General features: G+C 38.7%; 1 protein-coding gene across 3 annotated transcripts; it reads right to left on the bottom strand.

Annotated features, from left to right (window-relative positions):
• Positions 1-2,696: 2,696 nt before the first annotated feature.
• LOC128813382 (ATPase family AAA domain-containing protein 2-like) lies at positions 2,697-23,259 on the bottom strand. 3 transcript variants are annotated; one of them, XM_053988480.1, is made up of 18 exons: positions 23,184-23,259; positions 21,030-21,066; positions 20,603-20,689; positions 19,452-19,530; positions 18,520-18,676; positions 18,188-18,303; positions 16,813-16,987; positions 16,113-16,201; positions 15,626-15,785; positions 14,371-14,461; positions 13,627-13,932; positions 11,767-11,857; positions 10,158-10,341; positions 8,441-8,626; positions 7,242-7,377; positions 6,900-7,006; positions 4,517-4,645; positions 2,697-3,244 (listed from the first exon to the last, which is right to left on the bottom strand). In XM_053988480.1, the coding sequence occupies exons 2-18, from the start codon at positions 21,052-21,054 to the stop codon at positions 3,206-3,208; spliced, it is 2,157 nt and encodes a 718-aa protein (XP_053844455.1). In that variant the 5' UTR covers positions 21,055-21,066; positions 23,184-23,259; the 3' UTR covers positions 2,697-3,205. The 3 variants fall into 3 exon arrangements, with proteins under 3 accessions (XP_053844455.1, XP_053844442.1, XP_053844448.1); XM_053988467.1 differs by having other exon boundaries at positions 8,441-8,641; XM_053988473.1 differs by lacking the exon at positions 23,184-23,259 and adding an exon at positions 21,563-21,583 and having other exon boundaries at positions 8,441-8,641.
• Positions 23,260-23,671: the final 412 nt, after the last annotated feature.

A 23,671-nucleotide genomic window follows, 5' to 3' on the forward strand; every position in this document is an offset into this window, starting at 1 on the left:
AACCATAACCTTGATGCTCCATAGGGCAACCAGTATCTCAGTAACCAAAGAGGAGGGGAGATATCGAAGGAGCTGTGAAAAAATACATAGGTTTCATGCAAGCAGGCTTTTACTAAGAAGAGTGATTCTGGTTTTAAGACACTGGTACTGACATTATCATACTCATATTCCCCTGCAGACTTTTAGCTCTAGATTTGCCATGACATGACTCATTATGCATGCTTTCTCTTTTCATTGCATGAATTGAACAGGAACTAAACACATAGAAATAGAATACCGCGTAAAACGTCAACGACATTTTCCCTTAGTATTTCCATGCTTTTGTCAAAGCTAGAGTCTAAAATGGATGCCATGTTTTTCTCTTTGATCTTAGACAGTGTTCAATGAAAAATTCAATGTTGTCAGAGAAAAATTCCTAGGAAAAGAAGCAAGAGCATATTTATGTGTACAATGTATATTGACTAATCAGAACTGAAGTCCAGCCGTACCCAGCCCCTCTGAGGACCAGCTGGGACACAATGGTGTCTGTGTTCTGCCAAACTTCTATACTCTTAATGCAGCAGAGAAACACCTTTACTCTTAGGAGTAAAGTCTAATTAGGAGAGTTTTTCTCCTGTATCTCTTCCATTTATAAAACATTGAGAGCAACAATAAAATATTTCTTTCAGAAGGATGCCATTTACCCACAGAAACCCAAAGGGAACTGAAGATAGACTTCTTCACAGCTGTTGATCTTGTTCATATCAGTGTTTCTGCAAGGAGGATGATACTACTCAAATTTACTATGTGAGGAAATCTCTGATGGCCATGGGACAGGTCTTGTTCAGTTTAGAATCCAAAGTTTCATAACAAGTACACCAAACTAAATCTCATACTGAAAGTGGCAGAAACCAGAGTAGATTCTTCTACTCCTCCATGGTAATGCTACTAAGACATAACATAAGTCAGTCAGTAGATGACAGAAGTGTGAAGAAGTGTAACTGTGTGCTGTGGTCACAGGGAAGATGTTCCCCAGCCAGATGTTCCCACTCCCCGAGCCCGGTGTGCAGTTCCGAGAGCGGCCACCCCCAGATCTCTACTGAGTCCCCCCGGGTGTCGGTGTGTGCGGGGGCTCGCAGCTCCCTGCAGCAGACGGCCATGGCGTGGGGAACACAGCAGCAGCACAGTACGAGGAACCGAGGCAAAGGAATAGAGAGGGGTCACTTGTTTGAGCTCCAAGGAAGGTTTATGTCCCCAGAGGAGCCAGAAACAAGTGACGATAGCTGAGGGCAAAAAGCTGCTTTTAAGGAGAGGCCGGAATAAGGGGAGGACACAACCTTTTACCAATAGGAAGGCATTAGGGGAGGGGTGCAGGGTAAGGGCTATCCAATAGAAGCCACCAAGGGGAAGGAGCAAGCCCTGCACCCCAATCTTGCTTCGAGAAAGGGATGAAGGACAAGGAACATTCCAGAAGGCATTCTCCAAAAGAAATTGTCACTGCCTGCTCATGGCTTAGACTGTAAAAGCAAAGCAGCAATTTTAAAACAGATTCCACAATCCTTTGCAAGGAAAAAAAAACCCAAAAAACATCAATCTGCCACCCTGAGGATTTCTTCTTTCTTAGCAGTAGTTTTGAAACTGATGGATAAAGAAAACCCAAAAAACCCTAATCCATGCAGTTGAAACTCCTGAAAGTGTTCCTTGGGAAGGAAACAGAGTCCATGACAAACCTCACTCCAAGGCAGGGCAGACCATTTTTGAGTTGGATTTGGTCTGTGTTTCCCATGGAAATGCAAGACAGTCTGGAAAGAAGAGCCTGACTTGGAAAGATAAGAGAAGAATATCAGCTTTTGAAAGCTATGTTAAAAACACTGAAGTCCTGCAAGTTGAATGATTCAGTCATTGAAGTAGTGACACTGAGATGCAGAAAGCATAGGCTACATGGCATGCTTTATAGGCATATAAGTTGTCTCTTTTTTACTAAGGTAGACCAAGATTATAAATAGTTTAAGTAACATTTTCACCAGCTTGGATTATGAGTTTTAATTAAACACAAATGAGTCCCAATTTCTAAATAGATTTTTGTTTTTAAAGCATCTAAAGTAGAACATATAAACACTTGACTAAAGAGTATTTCACAGCTACTTCAGGCCAGCTAAACTGCACTCAGAGGTTATATATATTTTGTGTCAAGCGCTGATCCTGATGTCTTTTTGTCATCAAAATATGGGTGCTCTCTGTGTGACTATTACTAAAATAAAACCAAAGCAGTGTCTAAGTTAATCTTCATAAGATAACTCTTCAGGTAAGAAACTGAATCCAAATTAACAGGAAGAACAAATAAACCAGTAAACCAGCACATCCAGATGCATCAGCTACTGAGGGAGGAGGATCCAAGGGGACGAACTCAGAGCTAGAGTCCTGAAGGTCACCACACCACGGTCACTTACGAAGCGACGGTGTCCGCCCCTGTACCCCGGGGCACTCAGGTGCCTCTCGACCCATCCCCGTGAGGTGACGGGCAGCCAGAAAAAAAAAAAAAAAAGCAGTTCCAGTATCTTCCAGCAATAAAAAAAATGTTTGGAAGGTTTGAGACAACAGCAGGAATCAGAATCAATACACTTTAGAAGAATTCCATGCTGTTCTCTTGAAAAGAAAACACTGTTGTCCCAAAACGAGTTCTTTCACCAGTGTGCAAAAGGCTGAGCCATACAAAGTAGAGGTATTTGATTTATTTTCAGTTCTGTGCAGAAAAGGGTGGTAGGCAGTAAATCCACAAAGCCGGCATACTGACTGTCAAAACTTTCCAGACACTAATGTTGATTGGCTCCTAATTATACAGTCTTCCTGTTAATTAATATTCAATCTTCTATTGGTTGAATCATTCTCTTGCTTCATATGCTAATTAGCCCACATACTCCATCTTCTTTCAAGCTGGTGCCCACTTTTCTTCAGCTGATGCCTTCCCTTCTTCACATAGATCCTTTCTCGATCCAGTGGGCATGATCTACTTCTGGAATACCTAGTTGAATAAGTTTGCCTTGTTTAGGTCTTCATAATGTGGCATTAAATTGGTCATTTCACCAAGTGTCACTCTGTTCTGTCTGATTTCAGTTATGTACTTAGCTTTTTTCTTCTATTCTTTTTTCCTATAGCTTCTACAATTAGTGAGACATGCTAAATATAACTTATATATTTGGGAGCCATACATTAGAGTAGTCAAGTATCACAGCCAACTGAGGGCTGCAATTTCTTTCTTCATTTCCTAATAAAGAAAAAAGAAAAAAAAAAAAAGACAAATTAAGAGTCAGTGTGAATACAAGCCTGAGAACCCTAATAACTTCTTCATCAAAAGAATCAAGAATATGTACATACATACAGGTGTTAGTAATATTTAGCCAATACATGTGCTACCACCATCTTTCTAGCCCCACTACCTTCAAACATGTCCTTAGGCACCCAAAACAGAGAGTAGGCCAGAGAAACTGCAGGGATCTATCTCAAGGAACAATGGATCTCTATCAAGGTGCTTTCAACAATAAAAAAGAAGACAGTTCCTGAAGAGCCACTATTGAAAGCTGGAACTAAAGCTAAAAGTAGACATAGAAAATGAACCAAAAAATCAAGTCCAGTCACAAGAGCACACAAGCCCTGATATAACACAAACAAATCCCCCCTCATGCTAAAACACATTATTCTGCTAGATGAGAGAAGGGCACATTTTTCAGGAATAACCTCCTTAACTAAAGAGAAGAGGCTTCCTCTTTTTTTTTTTTTTTTTTAAGGCAGACTTAGAAGCATAAAGAATTTTATGTAATTTTATGCATAAACATCTGAAAGACAAGTGGATTCAAGGATCTTGAAGACTGAATACTCAATCTATCTAAAACAACTTAATACTGAGAATTCCTGCCTGGGACCATGGGTGCCTGTGGAAGATTTCTGCGGAGTTCCAACAACGCAGAAATCCTCTCTCAGAGGAGGAGATTAGAGAGTTGGACTCATTAGCATCAAACCATCGTAGGCAGAAAGCTCCCATGTCATACGAAAGATGCTAGAGCCATGCCAAGTTAAAAAGAAAGTCTAGTGAGCCTACAGAAAAGCCTGAAATTCTTGCAATGTTTCACAATTAATTTCTTTTCAAGAATAGAATGAGTGCTATCCAAGTGTTACCATGCATGCCTGCCTGCAAGGGAAGAAATAGGAAGTGGCAGACTGAGAAAAGTGTTCTCCTTTCAGAGCCCACCCCACCCCGGAAAAGTTCTTCAGAATGAATAGTGGCAGATAGATTAACTGGTTTGGGAGGCCTGTGTAGGTGAACCCATTGCCTTTATCTGCCAAAATTGCCAACAATTATGCCAAATTCAATAATGGGTTTGCAATAAGTAGATGTCTTCTATCCTGAAATGAAAGTCTTGTAACACAGGCAACTAAGCAGTAAAGAGTGATAAATAATTGTGACCACATACATATGCATAATATACATACACATAATACCATGTGACAGAAAGTGCTATAAGACAAAAAAAAAAATTACCTCCACTAATATGGTTTTGTCTGGATTTTCCCGCTGTTGGTAAATGCACATACTAAGAACAGAATATAGTTTTGCCATGCTTGATATACTGATGTTCTCAGTTGCCGCGACGACAGCATCCAACACTTTCTGAAGAAAAAAAAAGTGGAAACTACAATTCAGAATAGGACAAGGTATGTCCGACTTTCATATACTGTTAAATAAAAGTGGTACTTTGGAGATTAAATATCTCACAAGATTTAACTGGAGAAAACAATTTCTCACACTTCAGACAAAAAGAAGGCTTAAAGTTCAGACAGTATTTTCTTACTCGTCAGTCTATGACATCAACAATCGTAACTGTCAATCAACTGCCTCCAGAACAGTGGGGAATGACAAAATCCACTTTGTTATAGAGTAGCTGCCACAGAAAAGCCATGGTTGTATTTACTTAGAAATGCAATACAGGGCCCTGAAAAATATGTCTTTGGAAGCCAGGCTACATTCCAGATACAGCTGTGCCAGCTGGAAACAGAAGCTCCTTAGGTGCTCACCTTTACCCATTAGCTGGATGTTACTGTGCCAAACACCAGCTAGCTCCTACCTTTCAGCTCTGGAGTGGATGAACTAGCAGAATGACCACCTGCAGCAAATTACCAATCTGTCACACAGTCCCTTCTGTTGAGATGTGAATGTGATAATCTGTGGAAATGCAACACTAGCAACACTAGCACTAGTGGCACCACTGTAACTCTGTGTTGTGTGAGGTTGTGAAGATATAGCTTAAGAAAGCAGCTGCACCAAATGAAAATAGTACTGTCTCACAGCTGCTTGCCATTAACTCAGCCCTGCTCAGATCAGTTAGCACAACACTAAAGTGTTTCCCTGAACTTCCTTCTATCCAATGTGCAGCTAAGAGGCACAAAACCCACACAGCGTGCGTTCAGCTGCTGCAAACACAACACATAGGACATGACAGAGGTGCATGGCCAACATCCCCAGCGAAACGACTTCTAATTGCTGCCACATAGGTGAGTGCATGCTTTTCTATTTGTTCATCAAGTTCTATGCCTATTACCAAGCAAATAAACAAACAGAAACTGCCATCAATCAAACCAACTTAACAAACCCAAACAAATAATATAAAAACCTATCCCACACAAAACCAAGCAGATATATTTTGGACGTTCACCCAGCTTATTGACTTCAGGAAAGTTCCAATGAGGTTCTCAGGTACAAGCACCAAGTTTCAGTGACAGTCATGTTAAGGAAACAAGTTTTCTAAACAGACATGCTTCATGACTGTAGCTTTCTCCTCACAGCTAAAAAATATATATACACTGAAACATCTATAAGGATTCTACCATACCATTTCTTCAGCTGGAAATAACTTTGGAGGACATGCTATTAGCACTCTGACTCTAGAAAAACCTATGTGGTTTCTCTCCATATGCAGGCAGATGTGAACAACAAAACCCCCTAAAATTTGCTTCCTTAGGACACCAGCCTTATAAAGCTAGTTTCACTTCTACAAATTATGTCACAGCTTAAAAGTGTGACACAAATTGTGTGGACAATCCCCTTCATCAGAGGGGATTCCACTCTGGTCATATTCTCCCAATACAGAGGAAATATCCAAATAATACTCCCTTTCTCAACAGATAAACAGCAGCCTATTCTGCTTTGACCAAACTCCAGGACTTCATCTAGCAACTTCCCGAATTTTTGTCCAAGCAATATTCCCTGCAAGTCAGGTCCTTCTTTTATACCCTCTCCAATTCAAGCAAAGGAACCTTTTACCCCCTGCAGCTAGGCCCACTTTTGACCCTTTCCCCAGCTATAGCCTAGGGTAATAACTTTGCTCCTACAGGGGATTAGAAAAACCTTGTAACACTGGTTGCTGTATGGATGTAAAATTCTAACACTGGATTTTGAAAGAATTTTGGAAATGCAGGTATTAGTATTTTATCCAGGATGTGCTTTGTTCAACCTGCTAATTTCAGGTTTAAAGCCATAACTGCTAAAAATCAAGGTCCTTTTCTGGTTCCTAATACATGAAAATATGCAAACAGAAAAACAAAACAACCCTACCCCAATCCATCATAAAAACTGCATTAATAACTAACAGTACTAGAAGGTTATCACTGGGCTATTTTAAAATTTAACAAGCCCTTTTACATTAAAAATTAGGAAGATAACCCTGTTTTCTAAAATACAGCAAGAGCAGCAGTTTACACCAGCTACAGAAACAACTGTCACAGTCCCTTACAGGCTGAATTTTTTTCACAAGCTATATATCCCTCTCATAAATTTTTTGCACTGGCATTGGTTAACAACCAAATTAATTTACAACCGTAAAGAAAATGTCCTACTTCAGTATTAACAAAATTGAAGTTAAACTTACTCTGAGCTCAGAGTAATCCACAAACACTCCTCGTTTTTTAATTTTGATTGCTTTCTCGTCCAATACTTGTGGTTGCTCATCCACCTGAGAACATGTTGCCTGTGAATCTGGAATGATGCAAATTTAAGTCAGGATTTCTCTTAATGTGGAATAGAGTATTTGCTAAATATCCTCTACTTGAAATAGGGGACCTCTCTGAAATAACAGAGAAAAATTTTAGTCAATTCATGGTGCTTAATTGCAAGTACATGAAAAATGATTGACAGAGAATTATCACCAAAGCAAATACTATATTAGCTGTTAATTTACAGTAACAAAATTTTATATGTAGGAAATCCTTACCTGCACTGTTTTTTGATGCAGGGGGTTCAGCAGCTTGCTTCATAATCAAGTTCTCATAAAACCCTTTTCTTTCAGCACAGGTAGGCCGCGGGATATTGAAAACTTCTTCACGATTAGTATTAAACAATGTTTTTATCTAGACCATGAGAAGAAAAGAGATTTCAGATATAAGGCCAAACAGTTTTTTGTTTTCTATTCCAAAAAGACGAGTACATTTCTAAATTACACTGAATACTCATCTAGATAAAACAAGCTATTAAAAGTTAACTTCTTGGCCTTAAAAGGCTAGATTTCCATATCACTGCAGACTAAAATACCTTCTCTAATCAACCTTCTCAAGTTTAAGATCCATGAAAAAAGTATGATAAACCAATCAGAAAGGGGTGACATTTACCACCCCAAATACTGCTTAGTGTACATTTACCCAGCTTGATGTCCTTTAGCTTGAATATTTATGACAGCTACAGAGGGAAGAGGCAGGGCTCAGCAGACAAGTGACAACTTTTTGGTAATGTGTTTTTTTCTGGTTTTTTTTTTTTATTTTATTTTAGAAGGCACTTATTAATTTTATAAAAACTTTTCTACTTAGACAAAATAATCAGAGCAGCATAATAGTATTTTAAACACCTTCCTTTAATGAACACTCTCAGATTCTAGAAAGCACATTCTTAATTAATTTTGTTACAAAATACAACTAAAAATTTATTTCCATGTTGCTTTTTAATTTGCCAAGTTTCCACCTAGATGAAGAAATTGATTTTTTTGTGAAATAATTTAAATTAGAAATTACATTCTATCACTAACAGTGTGACCACAGTACTTTTTCAGTAAAAATGTTTTCAGAAAAACAGTCTTTTTCCCAGCTACCTTTCAAGCACTGTGTATTCTTTACTAAGTACATACCAAACCATCCTGAAGCTACTGAACTGGTTGTCTGAAGTGTATCTATAGGTCTGTCTCACAAGTCTCACAAGTGTGTGAGAGGGGAGAAAAAGTTGAGCCAAAGTCGATCTCTTTTCTCAGAAAACACTTTAGACCAATGCTTTCAGCATTGTTTAATCTCAGCAAATTTTAAAAGACAGTGTTTTGGTGCCTTAGTAATAACAGCATAAATCTGTTTGAAAGCAGCAAAATACTCCAATGTTGTAAGTTAACAAGAAACTGAGTAACAAAGGAAAAAAAAGTATTGACAGAAATACCTCTTCAGGGAGATCTTCATGTGGCACATCAGATGTTGCAAGGAGCAAAACCGGAGCAAAGTATGGAATGTTATTCAGCAATCCTGTAAAAGCAGCTTTCAGTGTAGGTCCAACAGCCTCCCACCACGAAGGGATTTGTGGGATATAAATGATACTTGGTGCTGTTCTTTGAGCTTCTCGTATCAACTGGTAAAATGAAAGCTTGGATAAGAAAATTGCATCATGTAGAACAGACCACTAAGTAACTACGTATCAGTCAGACTACCTTGTGAAATAGGAGTGCATAAAGCCAAGACATCAAGACAAACCAATAAATTAACGATTCTTTAACAATAAGGCGACATTTTCACTTTGACTCAAACATAGACATTGCTATGCAGACAGAACTGAATCAGATTTCAAAACTACTTAGGGGTAAGATAACTCCTACAGAGCCTCAAAACTCAGATGATGTGATGATGTGCCTGAAAAATCAAGACTAACTCTTCAGCAAGATGTATTAGCCTGGAGAACACTACACAACTGTGACTGCACCATTTCACTACACATAGTTCAGTGTGGGCCCATACCCATGTTAGACTGGAGCACAGCCTGAACAAAGACCTATGTGAAAAGATGAGGGCTAACACAGTAAAAGAAGCCTGGTCATAAATCATAATTTCAAGAACATTTTATAAGAGGTGATGAGTCCTTAGCCTGCCTGAGGAGCTAAATCACTCAGAGCCTCTCATTCTTCTCATTATCAAAGTATCCATCAGACCAGATAATGTGCTTTGAAAGACCACAAACCACTGCATGGCACTTCAGTCACAGAAGAGGACATGAATCTACTACATGAGGGAAGCAGCAACAGTCCTTTCACATGGCAAATTTCTCCATGTCCCATTTCAGAGTAATATTCAGGGAGTTCCTGTCACAAACGTGTAGACATGGTATTTATATAGCCATAGTGCAACCATGACATAACAAAAAGAGAATTGCTCCTCCTGTGTGGCAAATGAGTATCCAGTCACATGATGTGTCTGTCCGGACTTGAACAGCTCTAAAACACTGCTAATAAAGATAAAAATATTTCAATACAGCGATGCTAAATAATTAAATTGATTTCCTGCCTAAAAGTAAAAAAATCAAAACTGCAGTAATCTGCTTCTATTTATTTTTTCTAGTTAAGAGACACACATCAGTTTGCACATTTAAGCATTCCATGAATTGCAATGCTTTCATTGTATTTCACTGTTGCAGTACAAACTGTATATGTATATTTAAAAAAACTTCTTTTCACAAAAACTTTGGCTGCCCTACAAAAACAATAAAAAAGAAAGTTACAAAAAGTGCATGTCGCCATCAGGCTGATGCAGAGCCAGCTACTGGCAGCACAGAGATTTAAGAAGCATCAAAACCAACTTTTCTGGATCCCATCAAGACCAGCAGGATTACTTGCCACAAAGAAAGGCTTATTAGCAGCACCTGCCATCTTCCCAAGCTGCTAGCAACATCCTCCCTCTTTAATTTCAAATAGAAATGAAACATGGCTATCTACAAATGTCCTTATTCAGTATCATTCCATCTACAATAAAAGTGAATTTTCATACAAAAGTAACCATATAACAGCAAATTCAAATCAGGCCAACTCCATTAACAGTGATTTGTGCTTATTTCACTGGTTTATATACAGTTCAAGAATCCTATGAGAACAACAGCAACAAAAAAAAGATACCTGTGAACATGTTTCTTCCTGTGATGTGGTGCTAACAAACAAGGTGGGTAGATCTAGTGTATAAGCTGGAAATTTTTCCAGGGCATGTAATATGGCAGGTGCCAAATCAAAAGCCTGCCCACATCCTGGCTCTTCAACTAGTAAAAACCGTGGCCTGAAAGATGTTGGCTGGTAAGAAGGATTTCTACAACAATAAAAAGAAAACAAGTTTGAAAAAGAGTGATAAAAAGGCACACAGATGTTAAATATTTTTCCCATACTTTTTTTTTTTTTGTAAATATGCTCCATGTTCTACTAAATAATAAGTTGGTCTGTGATTCTGTGATCAAGAAGACCAGTCTATTTATCAAAGTCTATTTTCTTAAAAATTGGTATCACTCCTCTGCTAAAAAAAAATCCTGCCAGTTCCCAGCATGTCTGCTATTCCTTTGGTTGGGTTAATTAACAGTTCTTAAATCCCACAGGGTGAATGTCCAGGCAAATACACACAAAACAGCTGGTCAGTAATCTGATAACAGGGCAAAATAACAATTCTTACAGCTCAAACCAGTCTGGGTCTCTTTACTGTCCACACACAATCATTTTCAGCTTGTCTTGACTTTAAGTGAGATCTCTACACCTATCAAATTTACCTAAAATTTGGTCACAGCTCTCTTGGAGATGGTGGGAACAAAGGGGCAAAACCACATTTCAAAAAAAAAAAAACCCTAATGTGGGTACTGAAACACATTATTTGTATCTGAAGAAGAACATGACTTTATTGCTTAAATTACAGCACTACACTAAATATGTGCAAGATTTATATTCATTTTATTCATTAGTCATTCATTTTATTCATTTAGTCATTCTAGTTGTTTCATCTTTGACTTGAGCATTAATTTCTTAGTCATCTTGCTTTACTTGCATGAAATATACTTGTGAAGAGGTTTGTGCATTTTCCCACCACATTACTATTGTACCTTTACTTGCTGAAGTAAAAGATCCTAGAAACCTAGTGAAGCTCAGCAAGTCATATTTTCTGGGCAGCACAGCCATAGGAAGGGAGAAAAATATCTGACAATAATCTATTTTAAAAACTACTGGACTATGTGACTTCCACAATTAAAATGTCAAAAGATAACAAAAAATCAGTAGGGCAAAGGTAAAAAATTGAGACATTTAAATTTTTCTCATAGTGATTTAACAAACCACTTCTTTATTTTGTTTCTGATACGTAATTTGCTACTGGTTCAGCCATCTTGGAAGGTAGAAGGGTAAAAGATGGCTACATAAATCCATAGAGATATTTTAAGCTAAAAGGACAGAATAAACATTTTTTGGGTCTTGAGTCTTTGAAGGAATACTGTGGATTAAACATGGTTTAATAGTCTGTGAACCAGCTGGACTTAGTAAAAGAAGGCTGGGCCGATCAGTTTGACGAGTTAGGGCAGTGTAGTCAGAGCCGTTAGATCTAGTACCCAGCTGGATCTTCACGGCTGAATTCCTGCAAATATTGATCACTGCCACACACACCCTTAACTCCTTCATCTAGCAGCCCTCACATACTGACATAACATTTTACAGATGCAGCCTTCTCAAAAATGTCACTATAAAGAGGACAAACATGTACCTGCTTGAAGTGCGGATTTCTCCCTTTTTGCTGTCAGGATTCTTTTCAGAGACTGATGATGAGTCATCATGACTGTCAATCCCATCATTCCCTGAAATAGGATTTAAAGACAAGAGAAATTTGTTATCTTTACTGAATAGTTCATATCTCACTCTTGCTTTAATACACCTTTGAAATCAATACTGGAAACTATTTCTCTTGCATTTTGTTATTTGAATGCTATTATCTGAAGAGTACAGCCTACCACAGATCTAAGGAGATTGCACAATATATACAAAGCTGTCCTATGTCCTATGATTTGCATCAGGTATTATCTCTCTATTGACAAATACTTGGGAGGTTTTTTCCTTAGAATAAAGATGATCTGGAACAACTTCTGTAGTGCCTAGATACCAGAAAAACCCTTCTGCCCTCATTTAAGCATTTATTTACTATAGTCATTATAATTATTGACTATATCAGTGGACAAAGGAAGGGTTACAGACATCATTTATCTGGACTTCTGTAAAGTTTTTGACATGGTCCCCCACAGTGTCCTTCTCTTTAAATTGGAGACAGATGGATGTGATGAGTGGACTGTTAGATGGATAAGAAAGTGGGTGGATGGTCACATCCAGAGGGTAGCAATCAATTGCTCAGAGTTCCAATTGACATCAGTGACAAGTGGTGTCCCTCAGGGGTGCCTACTGGGACTAGTGTTATTTAATATCTTCATTAATAACATAAATGAGGGAATTGAGTGTAACCTCAGTAAATTTGCAGATGACACCAAGCTGAGTGATGCAGTTGACACACCTGAAGGATGGGATGCCATCCAGAGGGATCTGGACAAGCTCAAGAAGGGGGACAATGGGAATCTCATGAGGTTCAACAGGTCCAAGTTCAAGTTGCTGTACCTGAGTCAGGGCAGTCCCCAGGATCAACACAGGCTGGGGATGAACAGATCAGGAGCAGCCATGCTGAGAATGACTTAGGGCTGCTGGTGCATGAGAGGCTGGACATGACCTAGCAATGTACTCTTGCATATCAGAAAGCCAGTTGTGTCTGGGGCTGCATCCAAAGCAGCCCAAGGGACAGGATTCTGCCCCTTTGCTCTGTCCTGGTGAGACCCCACCTGCAGTGCTGCATCAGCTCTGGGATCCCAGCACAGAAAGGACATTGACCTGTTGGAGCAAGTCCATAGGAGGGCCACCAAGATGGTGAGACAGACGGAGCACCTCTCCTATAAGGGAATGCTGGGAAAAATTGGTTTGTTTAGCCTGGAAAAAAACAAGGCTTCAGGGTAACCTACTTTTGGATTTCCAGTACCTGAAGAAAACCTACAGGAAAGATGGAGAAGGACTCTTTACAAGAGCATGTAGTGAGAGGATAAGGGGGAATGGGTTCAGACTGAAAGAGAGTAAGTTTAGACTGGATACTAGCAAAAAATTCTTTACTGTGAGAGTGGTGAGGCATTGAAACAGGTTGCCCAGAGAAGTCATAGATACTCAGTTCTTGGAAGCATTCAAAGCCAGGCTGGATGGAGCTCTGAGCAACTTGGTCTAGTGGAAGGTGTCTCTGTCCAAAGCTTGGTCAACTAGATAACCTTTAAGGTTCCTCCAACGCAAATCATTCTATGATTCTACAATTTGGAAAGAAGTGCCTCATATGTGAAACCTCAGATCCATCTCTGAAACAATTAACGGGATGTGAGCTACTGTCAGTAACAGGGGGCTCCAGTAGAGAACCTACAGTGTTATACTTTGCAGAGTGTGCGGAGTGAGAGTGGTGTGTCAGTAGAGAACTGTAGGTTCTCTACTGACACACCGCTCTCACTCCGCACACTCTGCAAAGTATAACAATTAGATGTTATTGTAATACCTTGGTTCTTCAGTGCAAGCTTTGCATGGGGAAATGGTCTCTCCAAGGCTTGTAAAATTCTTTTCAAGGTGTTTTCTAACAGCGGCTTTGAAATAGATGGTAGTGCTCTCCCAGGTGAAGCCCCAGATCTCTGTGATGCTGGAACAATCTTCTGCATGGCTATGGTGAAGTCCTTTGCTGTTACTTTAATCGATCTGGCATCTATCTTCAGTCTTTTGTAACTCTCGTGTATCTGCGGATAGCGGCGGCGCAAAGCACAGAGCCCAGCTTCAACACATAAGGCTTTAATATCAGCACCACAGAATCCTGACAAACAAATCAAGAACCAAGTGTTAACGTCAACATATATATATGCGTTATATAGGTTAAAAACTGTCTGGATGGCCTGGCCAAGAGTGTTGGTGAATGATGCTACATCCAGTTGGCAGAGGGTTCACTAGTGGTGCTCTCCAAAACTCAGTCCAGTCCTTTTTAATATCTTTATCAATGATGTGGATGAGGGGATTGAGTACACCCTCAGTAAGATTGTGGACAACACTACATTGGGTGGGAGTGTTGATCTGCTGGAGAGCAGGAAGGCTCTGCAGGGGGATCTGGACAGGCTGAATCAATGGGTATGAGGTTCAACAAAGCCAAGTGCCGGCTTCTGCACTTCAGTTACAGCCCCATGCTGTGCTACAGGCTGGGGGCAGAGTGGTTGAACACTGCCCAGGGGAAAAGGACCCACACTGCTGTCAAACTCACCAACAGATTTCTCAGCCAGGTCTTCAAGTAAGTTGTCCGATGGCTTCAGGGTCCAGTCTCGTGTGTGAATTTTGAAAATTTCTAATCTTGCCTAGAAACAAAATGGTTGCATTTTAGATTGCCTCAAGTTTTCTCTTAAGAAAACAATCACAACACAAAACCTTCAAACCTCTCACACTAGTACAAATACTTTTGTCTGCTAAACTTCTAAGTATTTTAAACATCAGTTATTAATACACTCACTTCTTCTTCAAGCAGGAAATTTAATAATTCTTACATCAAACTCTTGTGGAGGATGCAGTGAAACAAAAGGCAAGTGCATTTTCTATAAAAAGTGAGTTTTATAAGCATGAGACTTAATGATTTTGAAGAACAAATTGTAGTAAAAGCCTCATCTGCAAATGGACATTTTGCATCAAAGAAAATTCTCTCAAATTTTGCAAAATTTCAGCGTGACAGTTTCAGTAGTTCATCAGATTTGCTTTTCTGCCAGTTGATTCAAAGAAAAAGAGTACTAGTCGATTTAAAATTGCTACAGTTGCTACCAAGAACAAAAACTATGACTCAAACTACCGTCACTCATCCAGAAAATATCAAACATCTTCCATTCTCATCTCTGATCCTAGTAAGATTTTCAGTGAAGTATCTCCTGGTACACAGATTAATTATGGCACACTTCTAGAATTCTTCCACAGCAGGGAATTGTCTATTAGATCTGTTTCATGGCACCTTGTCTCTTGTTCCTGAGAGCAGATAAATACTGGATAAAAATGTTCCTGCTAAACGCACTGTTTTGTGCACTTTTACTAGCTTTCAATCCAATTAGCCTTTTATCTTTGCTCCAAAAATTGCCAAGAAATATCAGTGATAGCCAGAGAAAAAACACAAAACCAGGGTTACAGTTTTGCACACCATCTCTCTCCCAAACATCCCTACACCAATATTTTTGGTTGCTATAAAACAAATTTCTTCACTGCTTAGCTATTGCCATTGAACTCGAAGTGCTGCACCTGTGCAATGTACTTTATATCTTTATCCAAGACAGAAGCAACTACTTGTTGACATCATCTTACTCCTATATATATTCAGCACCAGGTTTGCCCTTCACAGTACAATGGAATGTCTCCAGATATCCCTCTTGTGTCCAAGCTGTACACTACAGATGGAGACTTGCACTGCTCTGCAATGCTGCCTTGTTACAGGGGTTTGTCATAAAGATGGACTTTGCCACATCAGTTTGATTTGAAGTTCTGACCTCTTTGTTTGGCAAGTTGAAGCGGAATTCTCGTTCAAAGCGCCCAGGTCTTCGTAAAGCGGGATCTATGGAATCCAGTCTGTTGGTGGCTCCTATCACCACAACCTCTCCTCTGCTGGCTAAGCCATCCATAAGTGTCAGAAGTGTCCCCACAACAGAGCTAACAGAAAAATATAATTTTCATTCACCAGTTTAGTAAATTTTCTTCAGTCCCACATAACCTTCTCCACTGATCCTTCAAAAAGGACAGGTTTTTATTGACAAGATACTGATCAGTGAAATAATTATTTTTAGACATAGAAAAATACAAATAAGGTAACACAGACCTTGTACTGATATCAAGCTTAGTGAATTGTTTCCATTTATTGTTTTAAAATCATCTGAAATTCACTAGCACTGAATTACTAGTTTTCAGGTTAAATGAAGGTGTCACATCAAGATAAAATAGGCTGTAGTCTTCATTTCACAAAGATTAAACATGTCCTACCTGTGAACCTGATCTTGTTTGCTGGACCGTACAGGAGCAAGAGCATCAATCTCATCAAAGAAAATAATTGAAGGTCGCATCTGGTAGGCCTACAAAGAAAACACAGGAACACTGACATCAGGAAAACAGCACTACTTGAAAGAGAAAATGCATGAAAGACATTATGGTTGGAAAGGCATTGGAACTAGATTTTTCAGACTAGCATCAGAGATCTCTACTAATTAACCTAATGTGAAACAGCAGCTTGTCAACAGAAAACAGCAGCCTGTCAACCCACTGAGACTGGGCGACAGGAAACAAATCATACCAGTAGTTTTTACTGCTATTTGGCAACCATGAGAACAGAGACAGGACTCAAAGTTTCTGGAAGTGACCTTCCATTACTAATTTAAATGAACATGTTTTCACCCCGCATCTGTTTCCCTCTCACCTAAAGCTATCATCTCTTGCTTCTTGAGGCCATTTTTGTGACTGAGTTGTGTGTATGGTGAAGGATTTTTTGAGGGTGGGGGTGGTGGTGGTGATTTTCTTGTTTGCTTTACTAATCTTTTCAATACATCTCAAGAGACTCCACTGAGAAAGGGAACACTGATAATCCCATTTCAGTGGAAGGAGATTACAAAACATGAAAATGAGTGAGTTCTTGACTATAAAAATTAGTTATAATTCCAAGAGAACACATGGCATGTTTCAGCCTTACCTGCTCAAACACTAAACGAAGCTGTCGTTCAGATTCCCCTACCCATTTACTCATGCAGTCAGCAGCACTTCTCATAAAAAAGGTTACTTTCCTGTCACCTCTGCTACATTCATTAGCAAGTGCACGAGCAACCAGGGTCTTTCCAGTCCCTGGTGGACCATAGAATAAACAGCCTCTACAATTTAAAAGAAAGAATTTTTTTAAAAATTCACATAAGAAGAAATGCCATGGAAATCTATTACAACCCCCATCCCTAAAATATACAACTCTGCTGTCCTAAGCTGAACTTCATGGATAAGATAGTAACAGCTGAAGTGTGAGAAAAGTCAAAATAAAATTCTGCAAGGCAGCAAACAAAATGAATATAGAGAATAATGCACATGTACAAAATCTTGAAAAAAAGATAGTAGCATCCCAGTTCTGACATGCCAACAGAGATGGTTGCAGTAGGGTGAAGCAAAACGAGCAAATTTCCAATGCAGAATCTGAGACTGAGCTAACTTAGGAAGCATCAGTCCATTTTTCAATGATAAACTGCATATTCATTCTTGTTTTCACAAAAGTCAAGATTTGAGAGTAAAGCATTTAATTCTCCCCTAAAAAGCTTTGAGTTACTGGATTTGGTCTCCCTTTGCTGGTGATTAAGGAAGAGAAAGTAGTCTAAAAATGGGAAGGTATTCTGCATTTCTGTATTTTCATCAACTAGAAGAGACAATGCAGTGCTGCTTCAAAAAGAATTTCAATTAATAAAGAAGCAAAATACAGATTTTCTTCTGTTTGTAATACTTTTAAATTCACTGGGAGCAAATAATTTAAAGTCCTATTTCAATATACCATGACCAAGGATATATAAAGCTAATGAATCTCCAATAATTTCATTTCATAACACAGAACTCGCTTAGCTGTGTAAGAAGGGGACAGATTCTTATTTTAGCCCAAACATAAAAAAACACTGCAAAGTTCTCGTTGCAAGTCCCATCAATTATAAAACTAATACCTGAAAATACTTGGGAAAAAAAAAGAGTTGGTGTAAGACAAAACTGGACTTCCACAAAGCAAACAACTGTCAACTAGCAGCAGATAATGCCTTCCTACTCACAAACTGATCAAATCCACTTGCATGCCAGACTCTAAAGGAAAAAAAAATCTCCAACTCCACATTTTAAAGGCTAGTTTTGCCACACAGTAAATCTCTGAACCTACATATATGCTGTATCCTATCCTTTTTTTAAAAAAAATACTTTTGATTAGTGCTAAAAAGAGCCATAAACACTGCTGAAAATTTTGAAGCATGGAAACATGTTGATACGCCAGTTGGATATTCTCCTGAAAATAACTGAGTTAAGAACTTATTGTTTTAAATGGTGTCTCTTACCTTGGAGGTTTAAATTTCAATATCTCAAAGACGTCAGGATAAAGCAATGGCAAAATGACCATCTCTTTTAAAGCTGAAATGTGGTCAGAGAGACCACCCACACCATGAAATTGTGCCTAAAGATGAAGTCAACAGAACATGTGTTAAAGAAAGCTCCAACGTCTATAAGGTTCCATCACAAATTAGATGTCAGCACAAAGAAAATGTTAGTAGGAATTTGCAAATCACTTGAGAGAAAACTGTAAGTCAAAGGAGCTGTAGATGGCCCATTACTGGAAGCTTCCATAAATACTGCAAATGTCTCACTGACACCATGAAGTAAAAATACTTACTGAACCATCTATTTGCATTTGCTCCACACCAGCCAGGCTTGCTCCAATTTTCATGTGATCCGTGTGAACTTCATTTAAGTTGCCTTTCTGAGTTGCTTTCGTGTGATTATTTGGAGCTTCCTTTATGTCATCTTTCTGAGAGTTGGCTGAAGGTGACCTAATTTGAATTAAGGAGAAAGAAAAAAATGCTTTCTAATTTATGATGCAGTTAGATGATTTTTGATTTTCTAATGATAGCAAGTGAATTCAAAAGACCTTATAAATGAGGATAAGCTTCCTAAATAGTTATTCATTCCAACCGTTTCTCATTTAATGGCCATGAGTAAATAAAGAACTTTAAACTGAGTTAATTATTTTAACAACTCTTAGCACTTAGAAATATGAGTATTGCAACTTATAATTTAGAATTTCATTAGGCATTTTTCTTGTTTAAGGATAGTTTCATAAAGAAACATGAACTCTCTTGAGTGATTGAATTAAAAAGCCATTGAAACTTCCATACAGGCTCTCCCTGTAAGTTGTGTTCAGTTTTGATAAATCATACCCTTCAAGATTAAATCTTAAATCTTAATTTGTACACCCTTCAAGTCTAAGATTTTCAGAGGGACATTATGGCTTCCATTCCAGAAAAAATGAAATTTCAGTTACACAATCTCAGCCACAACCCTCATCACCACCTTATCAGTGACCAAAAATAGAGTATTTTCAGATAAAATCTAAGGACTAGTAAAAAGGATGGCCTCCCCTGCAGTGTATGTTTTCCTTATATCCTCAGACTACCACAGAAGGGATCTGCAATTATATTAATCTCTAATTACCACCAGTCCAAAAAACCTTGAAAGCATTTTTCAGTCATATGAACAGCACAAGACACATCAGCACATATCAACAGTACTCTTAAAAAGGAGAACTATCATAAACCATACACCAACCTTTTAGATTTTTTGCTTGAATCTCTCTCTTTGACAGGTGAAGTATGGTTGGATGGGCTTAGGTTACGTTTTCTTTGATCTGTTGAAAGCAAAGAATTTAGAATTTGTTGTGAATAAGTTTGAGAGAAACCAGGATAATCAAAGGCAGAAAATGCCTTTGGGACAGGTATTATCCATCTCTAACTTCAGGAAAAGTTTCAAGGAGGGGATGTTGAGTGGTTTAATCATGCACAATAGAAGTAAAAAGACACACATCTGATTTTTAAGAAAAATTGAAAACCACAAGAGTAAGATTATTGAGTCTCTTTAACTGCTATTATTTTAAGGGTAGATAGGTAATTTTTTTAACTGAAAAGCAACAATAAGGATGCCAAATGGCAAGAAAAAATAGAATGTGCACAGGATACATGCATTCAATTAAATTTACTGGCAGAATGAAGTAAGAAATATAAAGTTTGTGTGCATGTATTTTCATTTATAAAAAAAAAAGAAAACCTAAACCAACAACCCCTCACTTTCATACAAGAAATTAGCTCTCAAGAGAAACTGTATAATATATAGTATTGTAGAATGTACTCTATTGGGTCTGGCTGAGATGGAGTTAATTTTCTGCACAGCAGCCCTCACAGTGCTGTGCTGTGCCTTGGTAGCTGGAAAGGTGTTGATAACACACCAACGTTTTAGCTACTGCTGAGCAGTGCTGGCACAGCATCAGCACTGTCTCCCCAGATTTCCACATCCAAGCAGTAGGCTAGCAAGATCCTGGGAGATGACACAGCTGGGATAGCTGACCCAAATTAACCAAAGGGATTTTCCATACCATATGACATCAGCTTAGCTATAAAAATTAAGAAAAGTAGGAGGAAGGTGGGGCTTTTTTTTTTCTAAAATGTTTGCATTCTGGAGCAGTTGCTACACATGGTGAAGCCCAGCTTCATGGGAAGTGGCCAGACATCACTTGCTGATAGGAAGTAGAAAACAAAACCTCTTTTTTTTCTTTCTTTGTGCACAACTTTTTCTTTTGCTTTGGTGAACTGCCTTAACCTTCAAGTTGTCTTCCATCTTATTTTGTCTTCCCAGCTCAGCTGAGAAGCAGGGGTGGTAGAGCAGCTTGGAGAGCACAGGTGTCGAGGGCAGCCCAGCACACCTACTTTCCAATGGAGATTCGTAGCGCTCAACAGCTTTCCTCTGCCGGAAGGAGCGACGCAGGCCATTGCCTTCTTTTCCTTCGTTTCCTTCTGGTGAAACCATTGCACATCAACACAATGTTAAGTTGTGTAAGTACTGTTTCAAATGTGATGTATTCAAAACACACTACACGACATATTCCCGCCTGTCCACAACTTTTTATCTTTTAAGCATTTTGGAAAAACATGATTTTTTTTTTCCTCTGGATACCTGTTCTGAGCTCACTACAGTACAGCCCTAGAGCTTAAAGCTTGCAATGGCAGTAGCAACATAAATTCTTTAATAGATGAAAAACAACAAGTAGTTCAGCCCATCTCAATTGTTAAAGTTAAGGCTTTTGGCTAGAGCGTGGTCAAGAAAATTTAAAGTAGAAATAGCCTACAATGCTACCTGGATCATTGTTAGTTCTTCCCATATTGAGGCTTTCCTGATTAAGAGAAACAAGAAAGATCAGTCAGAAATAAGCAAAAAACCTGTGGGCATATTTGGTACTTATATAGTAATATTTTCAAGGCACTCCATATACACAAAGATTAAATTAGGCACAGGAGGAGAGAATGGGAGCATCTCTCTGGTACCCAGGATTAATAACAAGTATTTCTGCTCTAAAATAGGGTTTAGTACATGTGGCAGTTAAACACTTCACTAGATGCAAAAAAAGAGTGCATCAATTAATCCCAGGTAAAAAAATCCAGGAATTTAGCAGAACCTAGGACAAAGCAATTCCTAGCAGACAAAAAAAAATCATCCTGGCATTTGGGAGACCATAAACAAAGTACTATGGAAAAATATGGTTTAATTTAAAAACAAACAAACAAACAAACAAACAAACAAACAAACCAAAGAAAACATAAAGGAATTCAGATCTAAACAGAAAAAGGCCTATCAAAGCAGGCTATGAAGATGTTCAGAAAGCAAAGCACCTGTCATCCAAAAGGACAGTGGACTAACTTAATAGAGGAAAACTAAGAGTGAATATGGCTGCTGAATATCATTTTAACATGAGTTCCTCTCACAACAGAGGACTACTTGAGCTCACAGACAAGGCTGGCAAAAAAACCAAACAGAGATAAAGCATACATCAGTTTTTAGTAAGATTTGAAGTGAAAACTCAAGCCCTGAAACAGCTGTTCATGAGCAGAGTCCATTCAAAAGTCATAAGGCAATTCAGAAAGCATAGTTTATGGCATGTATTGCAGCATTTCACTGCTATTTTTGAGTTTCTTCTGAAAAAGATATTCCTCCACCCTTAGAGTGTAGATGTGACATGGCTGTAAGGTATTAAACTATAATTGGAGAGCAAAAACAAATAGTTTTCTAGACTAAACTGTGCTTTGGAAGAAGTTTGTTGAAATTTAAAATACAACTAAATAATTACTCTACATGAAATACCCTACAAATCTTCTCCCCAGCATGCACTTTTTTGCCAGACTGCTTCTGAAGTACTAAGATACAGAGTTGATATGTAAGAGCAAAAATAGGCAGGTACAAAAAACTGCATTGAAACCAGCACACATAACCAGTATGACATTTCAATACAGTGTGCACAAAACAAGTCATTGACCTCCAGCCAAGTTTTTCAACACTACTTAAAAATTAGGTCCAAAAGTTTACTTTTTTGCAGAGAGATTTAAGAACAAGTGGTTAAGCATTTGCAAATATGCACCATTTTCAGGTTTATTTTCCCCTCTTGCTGAGCACAATAAAAAAAAAACCCGTAATTTAGCAATTAAAAATGAATTCTGAAAATCATATTAAGATAACAGAAAGAAATTATGGAAGTTTGTCATCACACTTAGGTTGCTCTGCATGATAGCATTAAGTCATTTTTAGTTTTAGAGCCTTCCTCAGACAACAGACTTAAAGAGTGGGTTGGAAGGAAGCAACATGGACCATCGACTTCAACTCTTAATATTGCTTGTTCTTCTTGTAACTGGAATTACAGTCTTGCGCTGATTTTCTATGATTGTATATGGTAGAAAAAGCATCTAATTGCTGTTACACTTTGCAAACCTTTCAGAAAACAATGTCAGTGTGGGCTTCACAAAGAGAATTAAGATACAGACACACAGACAGAAACACTAGGACTGCTTCACTTTGTATCCAACTTTCCACCATGTCTCAGCTCGACCTGGCATTACAAAATTAGTTTTAAGCAGGAAAGAAAAAATAATTAAACATCAAGGTGCTTCTGATGCAAGAAAACTGATTTAGAGGAAAAGTTAAATCTACTGAAAGTCACAACATAAAGTGACTGTTTTGGAGCACAAGAATCAGCCCACACATAACAGAAGCTCAGGTGTGATGATCTCTCTGCAACAGCCAATCCCAAAATGAGGACACCAGTAGCCAATTTAAACATTAGGTGTGCCCAAATTCTTTACACATGAAACACCTGCCAAATACATCCTTCTGAACATGCTCTGAAGTCTTAAACAACCTCAAGAACCTGTTGCCAAAAAACACTCAGGTTCAAGAGCATGGCTGCAAAGTACAAAGGCCAACACTTTATGTAAACTAGCACTTTATAATGACAGGACATACCCATGCAGGCAGAGTTAGAGGACCCTATGTGCCAACTGCAGCGGAATGTTTACAGAAAGGCTGTGAGGTTGCTGAGCAACAGCCGCTCTCCAAAGTTCCAGCCTTGGCCACACCCAGTCCTGGTGCGGCTCTATTATAGAAAGTCCCACTTGCAGCCTAGAACTTCGCAATTACAGAATCATGGAACGGTTTGGGTTGGTGGGAACCTTTAAAGATCATTTGATTTCAACCCCTCTGCCATGAGCAGGGACCCCTTTCACTAGACCAAGTGGCCCATCCAAGCTGGCCTACAAGGCATCCACAACTTCTCTGGGCAGCCTGTTCCAGTGCCTCACCACCCTCACACTAAAGACCCACTGTATATGTGGTGGCACATCGGAAAGTCTCAGCCTAAAGACATTTATCTCTTGCTGCCAGGAACAATACCTTTTTCTGTTGTCAAAAGAAGAGAAAATCCCTAGCCAATATTATGCATAAAGCCTTGCTAA

This window comes from Vidua macroura, chromosome 1, assembly GCF_024509145.1.
Source record: "Vidua macroura isolate BioBank_ID:100142 chromosome 1, ASM2450914v1, whole genome shotgun sequence".
Classification (NCBI taxonomy): domain Eukaryota; kingdom Metazoa; phylum Chordata; class Aves; order Passeriformes; family Viduidae; genus Vidua; species Vidua macroura.

Bases quoted from the DNA above. Each gene is read 5' to 3' on its own strand.
- LOC128813382 (XM_053988467.1), bottom strand. From the start codon at position 21,054: ATGGGAAGAACTAACAATGATCCAG. The intron at 19,531-20,602 runs GTAGGTGTGCTG...TGCTTTCAACAG, and splicing joins CTACGAATCTCCATTGGAAA to ATCAAAGAAAACGTAACCTA. The intron at 3,245-4,516 runs GTAATTTTTTTT...TTTCTTTATTAG, and splicing joins ACAAAACCATATTAGTGGAG to GAAATGAAGAAAGAAATTGC.